The 16,143-nt window shown below is 51.4% G+C and overlaps 2 protein-coding genes across 2 annotated transcripts; both read right to left on the reverse strand.

The window, feature by feature from the left end:
- Nucleotides 1–4,026: 4,026 nt before the first annotated feature.
- On the reverse strand, nucleotides 4,027–7,966 carry Slurp2 (secreted LY6/PLAUR domain containing 2). The gene is made up of 3 exons (XM_031357781.1): nucleotides 7,910–7,966; nucleotides 4,632–4,736; nucleotides 4,027–4,387 (listed from the first exon to the last, which is right to left on the reverse strand). Exons 1-3 carry the CDS (start codon nucleotides 7,959–7,961, stop codon nucleotides 4,251–4,253), a joined length of 294 nt encoding a protein of 97 aa, XP_031213641.1. The 5' UTR covers nucleotides 7,962–7,966; the 3' UTR covers nucleotides 4,027–4,250.
- Nucleotides 7,967–9,134: 1,168 nt separating this feature from the next.
- On the reverse strand, nucleotides 9,135–14,153 carry Lynx1 (Ly6/neurotoxin 1). Its single transcript, XM_031357769.1, has 4 exons — nucleotides 14,020–14,153; nucleotides 12,982–13,166; nucleotides 12,671–12,772; nucleotides 9,135–12,549 (listed from the first exon to the last, which is right to left on the reverse strand). The coding sequence occupies exons 2-4, from the start codon at nucleotides 13,031–13,033 to the stop codon at nucleotides 12,353–12,355; spliced, it is 351 nt and encodes a 116-aa protein (XP_031213629.1). The 5' UTR covers nucleotides 13,034–13,166; nucleotides 14,020–14,153; the 3' UTR covers nucleotides 9,135–12,352.
- Between the last annotated feature and the right edge of the window lie 1,990 nt (nucleotides 14,154–16,143).

Below are 16,143 nucleotides of genomic sequence, written 5' to 3' on the forward strand. Positions count from 1 at the left end.
TTCTTCTTCTTCTATTGTTGTTTTTCTATGTCTCCCTTTCCTGTTCTAAACTCAATTTGCAGACCAGGCAAGCCTTGAACTCAGGGATCTACCTGCTTCTACCTCCTGAGTTCTAGGATTAAAGGCATGCACCACTACCACTTTTTTCTTTCTAATTTTCAGAAGCATTATTGGCTACATCTCACATACCTGGCAGCTTACACATTTCAAAGTATATCATTTGCTGAGTGCTGGTACCCACCTGTAATCCCTACATTTGCGTGAGAAATGATAGTCGTGAGTTCAAGGCCAGCTTGGACTACCAACTGACATACTCAAGAGGGTGTGTAGGAAGATTGCACTCCCAAGCTCAACAGTTTTGGCATAGCCACAGACACCTGCAAACATCACTAGTTGGGTTGCCGTGTCCCATTGTCCCAGAAAGGAAGCCCATGCTCCTAGCTATTGTACCATCCCTCCATTCCTGTGGCATTGTGAAAGACTCCCTTGGTCTTCAGCCAATTTTCTTGACACGCAGCTCCTTAAAGCTCCTGAGTGTCTTTTATAAGTTGATGAATGACAGGTGGACGGATGCCCCTTGGTAGTTCCAGGACGGGGCTGATCACCTAAGAGATACTAGCACAATTGATGGGTGGGGATTTTGATCCACACCCCAAGTCTCCTCTGAGGACGGGAGAGGGACTGAAAGCTGAGCTGATCACCAGTGGCCAATGATGTAAGCAATCATGCTCACATAAGGAAACCTCTTTAAAACCCCAAAGGGATGGGACTCTTAGCTTCTGGGTTGCTTAACACAAGAGGTTCTGGGCTTCTTGGGAAGGTAATGAGAAATTCTTCATGTCTAGAAAGGCATTGAGGTACTGCTGTTCCTCAGCAGACCCCAAGAAGCCAGGTGACACTTTTTGGTTTTTTGTTTTTTTGGTTTTTTGGGGTTTTTTTTTGTTTTTTTTTTTCGAGACAGGGTTTCTCTGTGTAGCCCTGGCTGTCCTGGAACTCACTACGTAGACCAGGCTGGCCTCAAATTCAGAAATCCGCCTGCCTCTGCCTCCCAAGTGCTGGGATTAAAGGCATGTGCCACCACTGCCCAGCCAGGTGACACTTTTAACCATTTTTTTAAAACTCAAGAACATGGCCAAAGAGCTGGAGAGATGGCTCAGAGGTTGAGAACACTGGCTGCTCTTCCAGAGGTCCTGAGTTCAGTTCCCAGTAACCACATGGTGGCTCATAACCATCTATAATGAGATCTGATGCTCTCTTCTGGCCTTCAGGAGTACATGCAAGCAGAACACTGTATACATAATAAATAAATAAATCTTAAAAAAAAAAAAGACCAAAGACACCAAAACACCATATGGAAAGACTGAGAGCGAAGGATGTGAGGCAGGCATACCCTTGGGGACAGAGCCCTCAATCTGTAGGATCTCATGTGAGCTACACATGGCTGATACCTGAGGTTCATTGAACTAGAGAATGGCCAGCTGGAGCCCCACTGTGGGAATGCTTGCTGGCTGATGATATATATATATATCCTGAAAGTTGATCCCAGGATGAGAACTTTCTTGACAGAGCCAGTAAAACTAGACACAGGAAGGAAGTGGTGATGGGAAGGCTCCTGCCTACCTGCCTGGGACAATGGTTTCCTTGCCAGAGATTCCTTGCTCTGCACACACCCCATGTTTTGCATGCCCAACACATGACATGCAGACTTCTGTAACTGCAGCCGTTCAGACGAAGTGCACTGGACATCACAACAGAGCCTCTTCTTCCAACCACAGCTGCCAAGCCCTGACCCACATGTCTAAGACCCACAGACCACAAGACCCAGGAAACTTGGGCATACGTCCCCATTTGCCTTTCTCTCCCTGCCACAGCCTCTGTATGACATGTTCCCACTGAAGTGCTCTGACATCCCCAAATATACACTCTACTCCTGGAGACTCTGATGTTTACAGTGGCCAGAGCAATGTACAAGCATTTGGATGACATTCAGAAATACTGAATGGTATAGTAGAAGGAAATACTTTGGGTGTCCTCTCCTGCCCCGTGTGTCCCCCTCCTCCTGTTTCCAGTCTTGCCTAACCCCCTGCCATTTCATGCAGAGTCCTAGAGGATGAAGTATTCTGTACCGTTTGAAGGGTCAACCCTGCAGAAGTGTGGGTCAGGACCTCACTCTTGTAGATTGGTGACTGGGATTTCATAGCCTGAACATGTCATAGTGTATGTGTTCGCTCATGGGAATGGGTATGTGGGTTTCCACCCTGTGGCCGTTGTGTGTCAATGGCCCTGCCCTGAGCAACTGTGGGCCAGTTTCTACTTGTGTGTATGCCCAGGGGCACCACTTCTGGGTCATACCATAGCCCTGAGTTTAATTATCTGATTAATCTAATCACGGGATTAGAGTCAGGTTTGAGACCTTTTAATCTTCTAAGTGGGCTAGCATTTAAGGAATCTCTTTTTCAGCCACATTGGAAGCTGAGGTAGGAGCCAGCCTGGGCTATCAATGGGACCAGTTCTCAAAACAAACACAAGGGCTTTGGTTTTACTTTGGGTCTTTTGACCTGGTGAGAGAGGTCTGGCCCCATCTTTTCTTGCCTTGGGTGCTAGTGCAGCAGCAGCTGTCCTTCCTCACTGCCCTGAGTAACACTGCTATTCATTCAGGCATTGCTAGCACAAGCTACTTCTTTTCCATGGTTTGGCTAATGTCCAGGCTCCAGTTTTCTGTCAGCTGCTCTCTGCTTGGGCATTGCCTTCCTCGTGGGTGTTACCTTTTGCAGGTGTTTATTTTTGTGAGAACTTTGCCGAGCTGAGAACAAGCAAGCCCAGGGCAGGGCCTGCCTGTGTTTCCTGACAGGTATCAACTGTGATATGCTTCTGGTCTTCTAAAACCAGGAGCCAGAAACTTATCCCCAGGCCTAGTTGGGAACTAGAAATTAAATATTTACTGGGTCCAAATTCTAGGCATTTAATTCCTCGTGTCCATACTAAGGTGAGTGAATATGCTGTCTGGGCAACTCTATTCAATGGCTCCGGGGCACAGCTTTCTCCTTAAAGATTCCTGATGGGTACTTGGAGGCAGAGTTCCTGCCCAGGGAGCAGCCTTCTGGGAGACATAGGCAAAGCAAACCAGGCAAGGTAGGAAAGACAGAATGGGACAAGATGCCAGAGACACAAGGCCAAGAAGAGAGCAGGTTTTCCCAAGAGCTCCTGACAACAGAGGTGGATGGTCCCAAGGCCTGTGGTCAGCAAACACCATTCCTCCTCTGCAGAGGCCTTCTCCACCTGCTCAACTGTGCGTCTGTAGGAGGCTTCTGGAATCTCATTCAGAGTGAGTGTGCTCATTGACCCCAGGTCAAAGTTCCCTTCAGCCTTCAAGCCCAGGTTAGAGTGTTCCTCGAGGTTAGGGTGCTCCTCAAGGTTAGGGTGCTCTTCAAGGTTAGGGTGCTCCTCAAATGCCCCAAACCCCAGATCAAGGGAGTTCTTTAAATGCTCTCAGCCCAGGCTAGAGTGCTCCCCAGCCCTCAGCTCCTGGTTAGAATGCTCCCCAACCCTCAGCTGCAGGTTAGAGTGCTCCCCAGCCCTCAGTCTCCGGTTAGAGTGCTCCCCAGCCCTCAGCCTCAGGTTAGAGTGCTCCCCAGCCCTAGCCCCAGGTCTGGGTAGTCTTTGACCCTTAATCTCAACTTTGGGATATTCCTCTGCATGTCAGATCAAGGTAATACCCAGGTGCCCCAGCCTCAAGTTAGGGTGTTCCTTAAGTGCCTACAAACTCAACTCCTCCTCATAGCCTGCTCAAGAACAGAACCAGCCATTACAGGCCCCTGTGACTTTTAGGCCCTGTGTCTGCCTGGAGATAGGCAGGCTCTTTGTAGAAGAGAGAAGTCAGTGGGGGCTGTGGTAGACAGCCTGGGCCAAGGAAGCCATGACTGACAAGAGACAGGGAGGGGATAAGGGATTTTCTGAATCCAGTTCCCTTTATAGACAAGCCATTATAATACCTGTTACACTGCTTCCACTGGACAACTATGTGATCCAGGTAGTTTTTATTGGAAGATTTGTTGATACTAAGCGTGGCCCACAGATTAGACATTACATTTGTCCCACAGTGGATTTACACAGGACTTCATTCAGAACTCCCTGAGGAAGCACGAGATGGGGTCTTTGGGATAGCCAAACTGGAATGAACGCCAAGGACCAGGCCTGACCAAAGGACATGGTATGGTTCTGTGGAGCCAGCTGGTAGTGGAGGAGTGTGGTCAGTCCCTGTTGCAGAGATTGGACTGGCAGCAAGCGATGGACACATGACGACCTAAGCCCAAGCTGCGGACACTAGGACAGCCATTGTAGCACATCTTCGTCACCAGGGGCAGGTTCGTAAAGCTGATGGGAGCCCCTGTAGGATAAGAGAGAAACCACAGTGCTTCCTGAAGTTCTGAGCTGTCCAAACCTCTATCACATCAGCCATTGTGTTGAGGGCTACCCCCAATCACTGAAAGACCCTGCCTGGTCCCTGTTCCAGGCAGAGGCTGCCAGGCATATTTCTACTGTGTTCTTGATCTGCTGGGCTCTGCCTGCCCAGTGAGCCAGCTCTCTGTGCAAGAAGGGTGTATCCAGCCCATCCCTCCCATCACACTCACGGGTGGCAATGATGACACAGTGGGTGGATCTCCTTGGGCAGCCAGACCGGTGGGAGCATCCTCCAAACCCCTTGCACAGGTGGCACCACAGGCCCTGTGTTACAGCTACAGACAGAAGGAGACAAGGGTAGCCGGTGAGCAACTCCTGCAGAGGATGCCACCTGCTCTGGTACCCAGCACCCAGCTTCCATCCTCATACCAGCCCTATAGCTCTGTAGACCAGCCTCCCTCGAGGGGCCTTGCACCTTGAGACCTTGGAAGAAGGGCTGAGGGAAACCCTAATATTCAGCCTACCACTGTGTTAGAGGCAGTGATCATATTGGAGCCAACTGGTCTATGTTCCAGCCCAGAGAACCAAGGGCTGGATGGAGCAGAGATGGACCTTCTGGGGAGGAAGAATACAGGTTCCAGCTCCTGAAGACCAGAGATGGGGAGGGATGGGGGCTGGGACTTTAGCTATTCTCCCCTTTACATCCAGGGACCTGAGAAAAATCATCTCTAGCCCTGGGGTCTCTGTTCTATGGCTTAAGATGACAGACAGGACCTTTATCCAGTTAGCAATGAATCCAAGGCACGGCCAGGCAGAAGGAAGATGAGAGCCTTCTGAGTTCTACAGGCCATTTTCCTGGCAAATTCTAGATCACAGCTCTTACATCCAGCCCAGGGACCCTCCAGTCAGGCCAGTGGCTTACCCTGATCTCTCTTGCTTCCTCTGGATTCCCTTATCTGTCTCCCTGCCTCTCCCTGTCCTCTCTGCAGCTTTCTCCTCTCCCTTCCTTAAGCTTTCTTCCTTGGATTCCAAAGTCCCGAACCCCATGCCCAGCCCACGGTATGCTCCATGACCAGTTATGCTACTGTACACTGGCTCTGTACAAGTCCTGAGTTGACACCAAATGGGAAAATTCCTAGGGGAAGTCCCATCCTACCTGGGCCACTGGAGAGTGTCTGAGATAAGAATCTGGCTCCTCCCTGGGGCTCCTACTACAACCACACCTCTACCAGTCCTCACATGTAAGTTTGCCGGTCCATTCTGGTCAGTCTCAGAGGTCTTCATCCTATATACTATAGAGCTGGTGGACAGATGGGAAGTCCCTACCACAGCAAGGTCACCACCACTTGCCTTGATTGTCTATCAGCCCCTATCAAGCAGCCATAGCTGAGACCCTGCCAGGGGCATAAAAAGGTAGCAACAGAAGCCAAAAAGTCGGTAGCTGTGTCCCCTGGATGTTAAAGACACTAAACAGACTGAACGTGGGTTCATTGCACAGGGAGGGGCATAGACAACAGCTGACTGTGGGGCAAGTGATTGGGGCACCAAAAGGGACAAGCAAGGTGCTGGTGAGAATTGGACTGGCACCAACTCCCATTTCTCTTCCTCCCCATGCCTCCTAGCTTTCCCCAGGCTCACCTTTCCATCATCCATGTGGCATAAACAAGCCCCAGCTCATAGGCTATCTCCTCCCTGGGAGGCTTTCAACTCTGGGACAGAGATCTTCCTTTGCTACAGCCATCATGAGCCTGGCCTTGTTATGTTCATACTTACGGCTGTTTCCCTACTCTTATTCACTAGGGTTCTGGAGATGAATGAGGATCCCTTCCCACTCCCCAATGCCCCTCCCAAGCATCTGTCACACTGGACCCTGCTTTACTAATGAGGCTCAAGAGATGTTCAGAGAATAAATGATGGAATGAGTTCTAGGACAGGGACAGGGACAGGAGCTGGGTGATTAAGAGAAAGAATAACTGTCCCTCTTGGGGTCTTTTTGTTGTCATCAAGGAAGCCTGGAAGGTTTATCTCTCAGAAGGAAATTGGCTCTAGGCACTGTGGTAGGACCATAGGGACAAACCTCCAGGTAGGCACTTGCCTAGAGAGAGAGGGTTTTGGAGAAGGTAAGAGGGACAATAGAATGAGCCTTAAGACAGCAGACTCCACTAGGTCCAATCCCACTGCAGTGTTGCCAGGAACAGTTTACTCTCTCTGGTCTTATTTTCTCACCCTCAGAACAACTTAGGATGGAATCTATCCTTCTCAGGTTCTGTTGAGCCCTGAGGATATGGCATTACCCAGGGGTGGCAGAGCAGGAACCCAGCAAAGACATAGGACATGGAGTATGCAGAGAGAGACTCCCGGATCCTGACTCCCTCCAACTTTGAAGTGGCTAGGCTTGAGGCTTTTGTCTTGAGGGATGGCTATGAAAGAAGAGCCTGGGAGGTCCCTGTGTAGAAACTTGTTTCAGGCTCACAGATTCTCCTGAGATGCTAGAGCCTTGGCTAAGATGGAGATGGCAGCTGACTCATGGCTGAGCACTCCCTCTGAAACCCCAGCCCTGACAGAGACAAATATTTCTAAGGTTTGAGCTCAGGGCCATCAAAGTAGAGATGGTCTGTGTTGAAGGCTCTGGCAGCACTTTGGTGGTCAGACTTCCTTAGGTCAGAGAGTCCCCTTTAGGCTCAGTCCCAGAACAGTGAATTAGACCCAGAGATGTACACATGGACCCCTTATCCCTCACCTCTGGTGGACCCCAAACTCTGAAGTGTTCCCACCCATGATGGAACCAAGGTTTTGCTAGGTGAGGCTTCTGGGAGCTGGGGCTGGCTGAGTTTGGAGCCCCATTTGCTGATTGCTCACAGGGGCAACCTGTTTCTTTGCTCGGGCACTGACTGGGGTTGGATAAAGGAACAACTTGGGCTCCATTACATGATGGCAAGGCCAGGAATAGGCAATGATATTTGTGGGTGACCTTGGGAGGTTATCAGCAGGCACTGAAGCCAAGGCATCCATTACGGGAGCGGTTGGAGCTAGCTAGCCTGGAGGGTACAGAAGTTGGAGGGGACTGAAAGTCAACTGGATAAAACCACCCTGGGAAGGTGGAACAGATAGAATCTAAGCAAGGAGGTAGGAGGGTGTCAGGAGAGAGTTGTGGCTGTCAGGAGACAGACCAGCTGGGGCCCCGGGGCTGGAGAGGGGCAAAGCAGAGGTGTGCCGCGCTTTCGAGGGTATGAGGTTGTTGCTATGGAGTCAGGGATGCCTAGGGGGTGGGTTTCAAACTGAGAAGTAAAGATGCGGATTGAGCGTTGTGGGGTCTAGAGAAGAGGGTTTAGAGATCTACGAAGGCCATCGGCATAAGACAAGAGGCTCGTAGATAAGGAGGGTCTTGGGGGTCAAGGATGGGGAGAGGAGGAAGGAAAGGGGTACCCGAAAGGGTCAGCAGTGGCCCAGGCTGGAAGGGCAGTGCTAAGGAAGGGTGGTAAAGAAGGCGGCCACATCCCTGACTCACCTAGCTCCATGCTCAAGACCACGGCCAGAAGGAACCAGAAGAGAAGCCTCATGTTCTCCGTGTTGAGTAAGACAAGGTTTACTCGCTGGCCATCCCTTATACCTGCTTGTGGCTCCTACTCCACCCTTGCCTCCCATTGCTGATGGCTCCCAGCCCTGAGTCACTTGCAACCTGGCTCAGATGGGAGCTGGTGGAGCTTGTTGCTATGTGGCTTTGGGGAGCCAGGTACAATTTCACAAACCTTCTTCCTTCCTCCAAGGAGTAGGGATGTGCCCGAGGCTCTCAAGAAAGGCCTTGTGCAGGCTGGACCCTCAGGACAGGTCCACCTCACCCTGCAGCTGTACAGAGGACACGGTACGGCAAGCAGTCCTCTGCTCCACTCGAAAGTGAGACTGGAGCCGGGGCCAGGTGATACTAGGACGTCTTCCTCAGCAACTCATTCTGGATGGAGTACGGGGGCCAGGCTTTTGAAGGACCAGTTTCCTCATCTGCTAATTCAGGCTTCGGTCATGTCCTGTCCCTCCCAAGACTAGGAAAGCCAGGAGAATCATGGCTCTGCATGTGCTACTGGGAATAAGGGGTGAGTGTTATCTATCAAGGGATTATACTGGCATGGGACCAAGTGGCGGCAGGAAAGTAAAGCAAAGCCTTTGGTGTTAAAAAAAGGCCCCAGATTGGGATAAAGAGACAAGAGCAGCAAATTTCAGGGCAGAGGTCATTAGGACAATAAACCAGGATACAGGGACTCAGGTCAGGCAAGAGACCCCATGTGTCTACTCTGACTGTCCAGGTGGCTTTGATTGACCTCCATTCTTTATGGGATCCCCAAACCTGGGGGTTGGACAGGGCAAAGGGCCAGAGATCCTGACAGAGGAGCTGCTAGAGTCAGACTCTCTTCCTGAGTATTAATTAACAAGGATGTGAGATCAGGAATCAGAAAGTCAGATGAAGGCAGAAGTAGCGGGTAAGGGAGGCTCCGGTCCAGTGTCTCCCACCCAGTTCCTCAGCCTACCTCAGGCTTGTCAGTCCATGCATGGGAACTGGTGGGCCTGTCTCTTCCCACAGAATGGAGGTGGCTTTTAGTGAGGCCCAGGTATCCTGTTAATACCTCCCTTGCCTTGGCTAGCTCGGGTATGAGGATAGGAGCCAAAGACCTTCAGGGTCAGAAGGACCCACCAAACCAATCTGGACTCAGACAGAAGGGTATGAGAGAAAGAGAGACGGATGTCCTTCACTTAATTTATTCATTCAATGGGGGACGGACATTGATGGGACCGCTCTGACGTATAGGTAGATGGAGCTGGGGGAAAGGAGCTGTGGCATAAAATCGGATTTCATGTCCTTGCTGGGTGAGAGCCTGGGGTTGGCAGAGACACAACCAAGGGGAGTGCCAGGCATCACGTGTCCATGCATCCTTTGGAGCCTCCAAGAGCCAGCTGAGAGAGTACTGTCACTGTCATCTCACCAATGAGAAAGCTGGAAAACGAGTCTGTGCTTGAGGAGCCCAGGTCACTCAGTGCTGCGGGACACCATGGTGTTTACCAGGAAGTAACCACGCACCGAAGCAAAGGGCCACCTAAGTCCTGGAAACCTTCCTAGAGTCTCAGGATGTGAACTCATGCGCTTGCTGCAGAAGATGAAGACATGGGGGCTGTGTGCCTCCCTCCTTGTCTGCTTTTGGAGAAGCCAGTCACAGAGACAGCGACGGACCGCTTCTCTCTGGTGGACTTGAGCCCTAGTTCCTGAGAGCATTAGCCCCGACAAAGGCTGACGTTCCTTTGTACTTCTCTCTACTACCCCATCCCATGCCGCACCCCTCTCCGTATCCATTCACAAAGCTGGCCTACCTCTTGGCCTACCCCTCAGCCCCTCAAACGTCCAGTTCTAGAGTTTCAGGTTCATTGGCTCTTACAACACTGCACTCTGAAATTCTCTGATTTATGAAGCCATTATCATCTTGAGGGTGCCCAGCCTCAAAGAACCCGAACTGTTGGAGGAGTACCCATAGTTGGATGGGTACTGGAAAGATGAATGGCCCAGGAAAATAAAGTGCCCTACTCCTCCGTGCCTCAATGTCTTTACCTGTCAAAGAGGCACAGTAATGACCACCCCATACACTTTTGCACAACTGCTGTGGAGTATGCAGAGCCACCTGCACTGGGCTAGACAGATGTTCATCACATGGCCCCAGATGGGATTCAGGACAGGCCATCTGGGACTGTTCTATTTGCATCCCTCACTGGCAGGCTTGGCCCTGTATTGATTGAGCACCTTTTGGGGCTCTGTGCTAAGCACCAAGGACAGGCTAGCTAGGCACGGGGCTTCCTATAGGGCTGAGTGGCAGTGTGGCCACTGTGGAGCCTATCTGGTCAGTGTCCAGACACAAGTGAAATAAGATGCCCTCAACACTGCAGCACCCTCAGCACTTCGCTTTGGGGCCACAGATGACCAAGCCTCTTCTACAGCACCCCCTTGTGGTAGGAGGGAGGACCTGATCTCCGGTTCCTCCCAGTTTTGGCTGAGGATGCCATCTAACTGGGGACAATGAACTTGCACAAGCAGGGTAACAGGATAATGTTTCCCAGGCCTCACCCACTGAGTCAGGGGCCCGCCTCTGACCCTCCTTGCCAGTGCCCTATGGCTTCCACTGGTCAGTCCCAATGCTGGCTGCTTGCTTGCTGCTAGTGGTGTGTGTGTGTGTGTGTGTGTGTGTGTGTGTGTGTGTGTGCATGCATACATGTGTTCCATGCAAGCTCAGGTGGGGGCAGCACTGGCTTCCTCTTAGCATCCTGCCTAGGCCTCAGGGCCCACCACTGCCAGTGCTGCTTTTTGGGCTCTGTAGCCACTGCCTGGGTGCACATGTGCATGTGTGCTCCTTCCTCCCTCTTTCTGGCCTCCCTTGAGACTCACCTTCCCTCTGGGTAGTCAATGTCTCCTCAACTCCAGGCCATTTCCCACCCAATTCACCTGTGTAACAAATAAAGCCCCACAGTTCCTGTTCCTGAGATTCTAGGCAAGCCCCTCAGCAGGATGCCTTCCCCACCTTCCCACATCCTCCAGTGGCCTATCCCCGGAGGAGGAAACCAAGGCAGAAAACCACATCAGCTCTAGTAGCAGACAGGGAGGAAAGTCCCCAAGATGGGCCTTTGTGTCCTGAGCTTCCACCACTGGGAGGTCTGAAGAAAACATTCAAGACGTGGTGACCAGCAGAATGTGGTAACTCAAGGACTCTCCATGAATAATCCCACTACATAGACACTGGCCAGCATCCTGACCCCTGGGCTGAGCCAGCTTTAGGGGGTTCCTCGTTGGCACATGAGTTGGAGTACTAGTTAGAGAGCAGGGTAAGGCTCCCAGGGACAGCTACACTGCATGAAAGGCAGATCTGTGTCTCCTAAATCTGGGCTGGGTTCTCCCGAGGCTTGGTACCCAGCAGTCTTCAGCCACAATAGACTTCACGGGCACTTGGGCTGGCTCCCTGTACATTTGTCTCCTGATAATTTACCAAGAGACCGGAGGACATAGGACCTGCCTAGGGGACCTGGGAAACTGGCTGGAGTCTGCTCCCCCACCCTGTCTCAGTCACCCTATTAACCTACTCTGACCTGCTTCTGATCCTTCCTTGCCATTCCCAGAATAACTCTGGCCAGTGCACAGGCCAGACACATATAGCATGAATCACTTGCTCCCATGTCTCTGCCAGCCTCAAGGCCCAGCAGCCAGTGTGTGATTGAGGGACTGTAGTGGACATCAAAGGGCCTGTTGAGCTGGGGCTGGAGGGATCTCAGTGGCCTACGGAAATGAAGCCGTTGCTAGCGACCCTTGGCCAATCGCTATCCCTACCCTGACAGCAGGTCTGGCAGAGTTTCTCAGCTAGGTGGAAATGACAAAGGGCTTCCTCACATGGCTTCCATATCATATTTGCTCTGGGAAGCCACTGGACTTAGGAGACAGCTCTGCTGAGTCTTTCTCTGCTTCTAGCCAGTTCATTATCTTTGCCCCCCCCTCTAGCAGACCCATTCTCTACTAGGTAGACTGAGGCAGGGTCGTGATGCTATGAAGGTGGAGTTTGGCTACTAATTCTATCCAATCAGTGTTCCTTGACTTGAGTGATGACCCCTCCCCCATAAACAATACTTTCCCAGATGTTCCTGATCCTGGGTAGAGGAGGAGCCCAGCCTGCTCCACCCATGGCTAAGCACAAATTACAGGTCTATACATCAGCCTTCTGAAAATGACCTTGGAGTGAGGTGTCTGGGTGCCATCAGTCCTTTTGTAGATAGCCATGAGTCTCAGAGGGAAGAGGGTTAGGTGGAGGGAATGGGCGAGGGGGGCAACTGTGTGTGTTTGTGTGTGTGTGTGTGTGTGTGTGTGTGTGTGTGTGTGTGTGTGTGTGTTTTAAGAGCGTTGAGTTTGAATGGATCTGGCTTGGAGAACAGAGCTTTACAGCAAGCTCCAGAAGGTAGCTAGGAGTGCCGGGATCAGGGCTAAGGTCACTGGGGTAGCGAAGCCAGCACCATTACAGAGGTAGTACTGGCAACAGGAGGTGGCTGATGCGTGCTTGGAGTAGCCATCATACACGGTTTCAAAGCAACTGGGAACACAGGACTTCCTCACCTTCATCCGGTACGGGGTGAAGTCTGCAGGGGACAGACAGACACAAGGAAGGGTCAGTGAGAGGATCAGACCTTGGATAGCTCAATCTTAGCTAGTCCACCAGGGCAGGGAGAAGCCTCCCTCCAGGATGCCAGACAGACTCACAAGTTCGTGTGGTCATACAGTAGGTGGCCATGGCTGGGCAGCGCATGGGTTTGAAGCAGTTGTCTCCATTGTAGGCACACACGTGGCACTCCAGAGCCTGGGCTGGGGACCAGGATGGGAATCAGAGAGCAGGAAGAAATCATTTTCCTGCCAGTCAGACCCCAGCTGTCTCCAGGCAACCTCCCACTCCCACTGGGTGCCAGATTGGGACATCCAGAAGTCAAGAGGATTCTGGCCAGCCTGCTCTCTCTCCACCTGCCTGTCCCAGGGTCAGGTTTCAACGGGGTCCCTTTAACCTCTGTCCACCTTACCCACGGGCAGGCCCAACAGAGCCACCAGGAACACTGTGAGCAGGTGGGTCATGACGGAGAGATGTGAGGACAGTGCCGGAGTGAACAGAAGCACAGCAGCTGGTCCTGGATCCAACTCAGGCCAGAGAAGAAGCAGGGCACAGAAGCCCCGCTTGAGCTCTTGGTCTCCCAGTGATAAAGCAACCCTGCACAGACGATGACAGAGACGTGTAATGACAGCTGGGCTGGGGCAGGCACAAGAGCCTCCCAGCTCAGTGAGTGTCACTGATTTCCAGTTACCTAGAGATGGGAGGAGGGAGTGGGATACAGAGCATTGCAGCAGAAGACCAAAAGCAAGCAAAAGAGAGGGTAGAGGGTAGAGGAAGCTAAAGAAGGGGAGGAACGGGCAACATCAATGAAAATCAGGAGGTCCCAGGGTCCTTGAATGCCAAACACAAAGAGAACTTCACGGGGGGAGGGGAGTCTTTTTTTGCAGGGCTTTATGGAGACTTGGCACGCAGTCTCTTCCTGGCAGAGCCCAGAGTGCAAGAGGCTCGCCAAAATAAGACTGAAACCAGGTTTGGACTCTTCATGGGGCAGGAGTCCTTCTTGCATTTGCTCTCGCTGCGTGAAGTCCCCCCACCCCCGAGCGCAGAAAAGTGTAGAATGCTGTGTGAATACTTTGCCACAGTGGAAGGGGCCAGATGATGCTTGCTCAAGACAGAGCTCCATAGGCCAGGTCTGCTGTGTGGGACTGTTGGAGGGGGATGTGATCTAATACTCTCTTCCCTACCTATAGACTCAGGCCGGCCCCTGCTGTAGGAGTACCAAAATACCCTCCCAGAAGACAACCCATCCTTTATGACCTATTTCCTAGGTGCCAGCCCAGGATGCTGAATCAGGCCAGGCCTGAGGCTCGGTTGAGCCTGCCCCCTCTCAGGGAGCTCCGCCTGAAAGACTGCAGTCTTGCTTGGGGAGGACTCCCGGGGCGGGCTGGATGCGGGGGTGACCTCGCCCTTGCCCTTCATCACCACAATCCCTATCGTCATGGAAACTCACCAGTGGTCGCTGCCAGTTCCCTCCCGCTGTCTGTCTGGGAATCTGTACACACTTCGGGCGGTGTTTGTACAGCATCGCCGGCAGACCTAGTAGGCTCCGCTGTGGCAACAGATCCGCAGTGCTTGCTCACTACTGGCCCCGCCCCGCCCCGCCCCCAGGACACACGCTCCGCCCCTGAGACCACCCCGTCCCCAGCCTGCCTTCTGTAGGCTCAATCTCCAGGATAATCTCTTTCTGGTAAAGACCATAGTGAGCAAAGCTTGGGCATCGCTGGGCATCAGAATGCACCTGCAGATTCACAGTAGAGATCCAGAGGAGAGTGCACACCTCCTGGGTATTCTCCTCAGGTTTTGTCGTAGCTCTCCACACTCCTGCTGCCCTGCTCCCACAGACCAAACTGCACTGGGTGGGCATGCTGACTCTGGGAAGAGGCACCACCTGGACAGGGACCCCACTGAACCTAACTGTCCTTACTTGGGATCCATAGCAACGCTTGCGAGCGAGCCTTAGAGGAATCCCATAGCTCACAGGCAGTTCTTACCTTCAAAAGTGCACTACGAAATAATTACTCTATGTAGCTAAAGTTCATTTTGTTTTTATTGTGTTTCAAAAGCAGCCAAAATTGAATAGTTCTTCACGAATCCTACTTTTTTTCTTGTTGTGCGAGGAAGAAGATAAAACCTGTACAAACAGCTAAGAGTGCACAGGGCACTCACTTTCCCAGAAGGTGCATATGCACATCCAAGGGGCCTTAGAACTAAGACAAACACCCCAGGGGAGTAGGAGCTGAGTGGGAGGGCAGAGGCAGGTGGATTCCTGTGAGTTCAAGACCAGCCTGGTTTACAAAGTAAGTTCCAGGGCAGTCAGGCTAGCTACACAGAGGAACCCTGTCTGGAAAAAAACAAATAAAGATAAAAACAACTGAGACAGCCAATACACTCTAGATCCCCCCCAAAAGTACCTGTTCCTCCTCCAAACCATCCACAAAGACCATGTGGCAGTATGCATAAGAATGGCCCCCATACACTCATATGTTTGAATATTTGGTCCCAGTTGTGGGCGTGGGTGGGGGACTAAAAGGTGTGCTATTTTTGGAGGAGGTATGCAGGTGGATGAAGTTTCAGAAGACACACACCATTCCCAGATAGCTCTCTCTTTTCTTCCTGCATGGGGATCAAGGCTGAGCTCTCAGCTCTTCCTGCGGCCATGCCTCTGATCCTCCCATGCTCTACCCTTCCGAAAGAGTAAGCCAAAATTAAATGCTTTCTTTTAAAAGTTGCCTCGGCCATAGCGTTTTGTTGCACCAACAGAAAAGTAACTCAGACAGACCATTTCTGAGCCATCAAACAAATCTCAATACATGCATAGGCAAGAATCAAAATCCAACAGTCCTTTCCTTGGATGGCCATAGACTTTGATTAACAAATCTGTGGCAGTGGGGTTAGAGAGAAGGCTCAGTGGATAACACTCCTTGCTATACAAGCCTGACAACTGAGTTTGATCCCTTGGAGCCAACCACAGATGGACAGAACCAGCTCCTGAAAGTTGTCCTCTGATTCCTCTGCTGTGGTGTGTGTGTGTGTGTGTGTGTGTGTGTGTGTGTGTGTGTGCTTCCACTGTCTCCCAAATAATAGAAATAATATCAACAACAACAACAACAACAAAGGTTTAAAAATTGTCAGAACAAACTGTTTACAAATTTATAGAAGCTGTGTAACAACACACTTCTAAATAACCCATGGGGCAAGGGTAGCATCAATCAGGAAGTTAGAAAACATTCCTGGCAGATGAGGAAGACATAGCCCATCGCTGTGATCTTCTGATGCAGCGAAATGCCCTGGAAGCGCTGTTGTAGGAAGTGCCAAGGAAATGATGTTGCAGGAAGCATAATGGTCCCTGGTGAGAAACTAGAATCAGTGCAAATCAAACCCAGAGGAGGCAAATCATAGCAAAAGAGGAGCAGAGCTGGAGAGACAGCTCAGTGGGTAAAGTGCTCACTGTACAAATCTGAGGACCTGGGTTCAGATTCCTCAGCACTGTGGGAAAGCACGGCTAACCGCTGTGGATGCTGAGTGTCCATGAACTGTTAGAAAAGAAGGCACCCTCTGAAGAAATGTTATTCTG

The sequence above is a fragment of the Mastomys coucha genome, unplaced genomic scaffold (assembly GCF_008632895.1).
Source record: "Mastomys coucha isolate ucsf_1 unplaced genomic scaffold, UCSF_Mcou_1 pScaffold11, whole genome shotgun sequence".
NCBI classification, from domain to species: domain Eukaryota; kingdom Metazoa; phylum Chordata; class Mammalia; order Rodentia; family Muridae; genus Mastomys; species Mastomys coucha.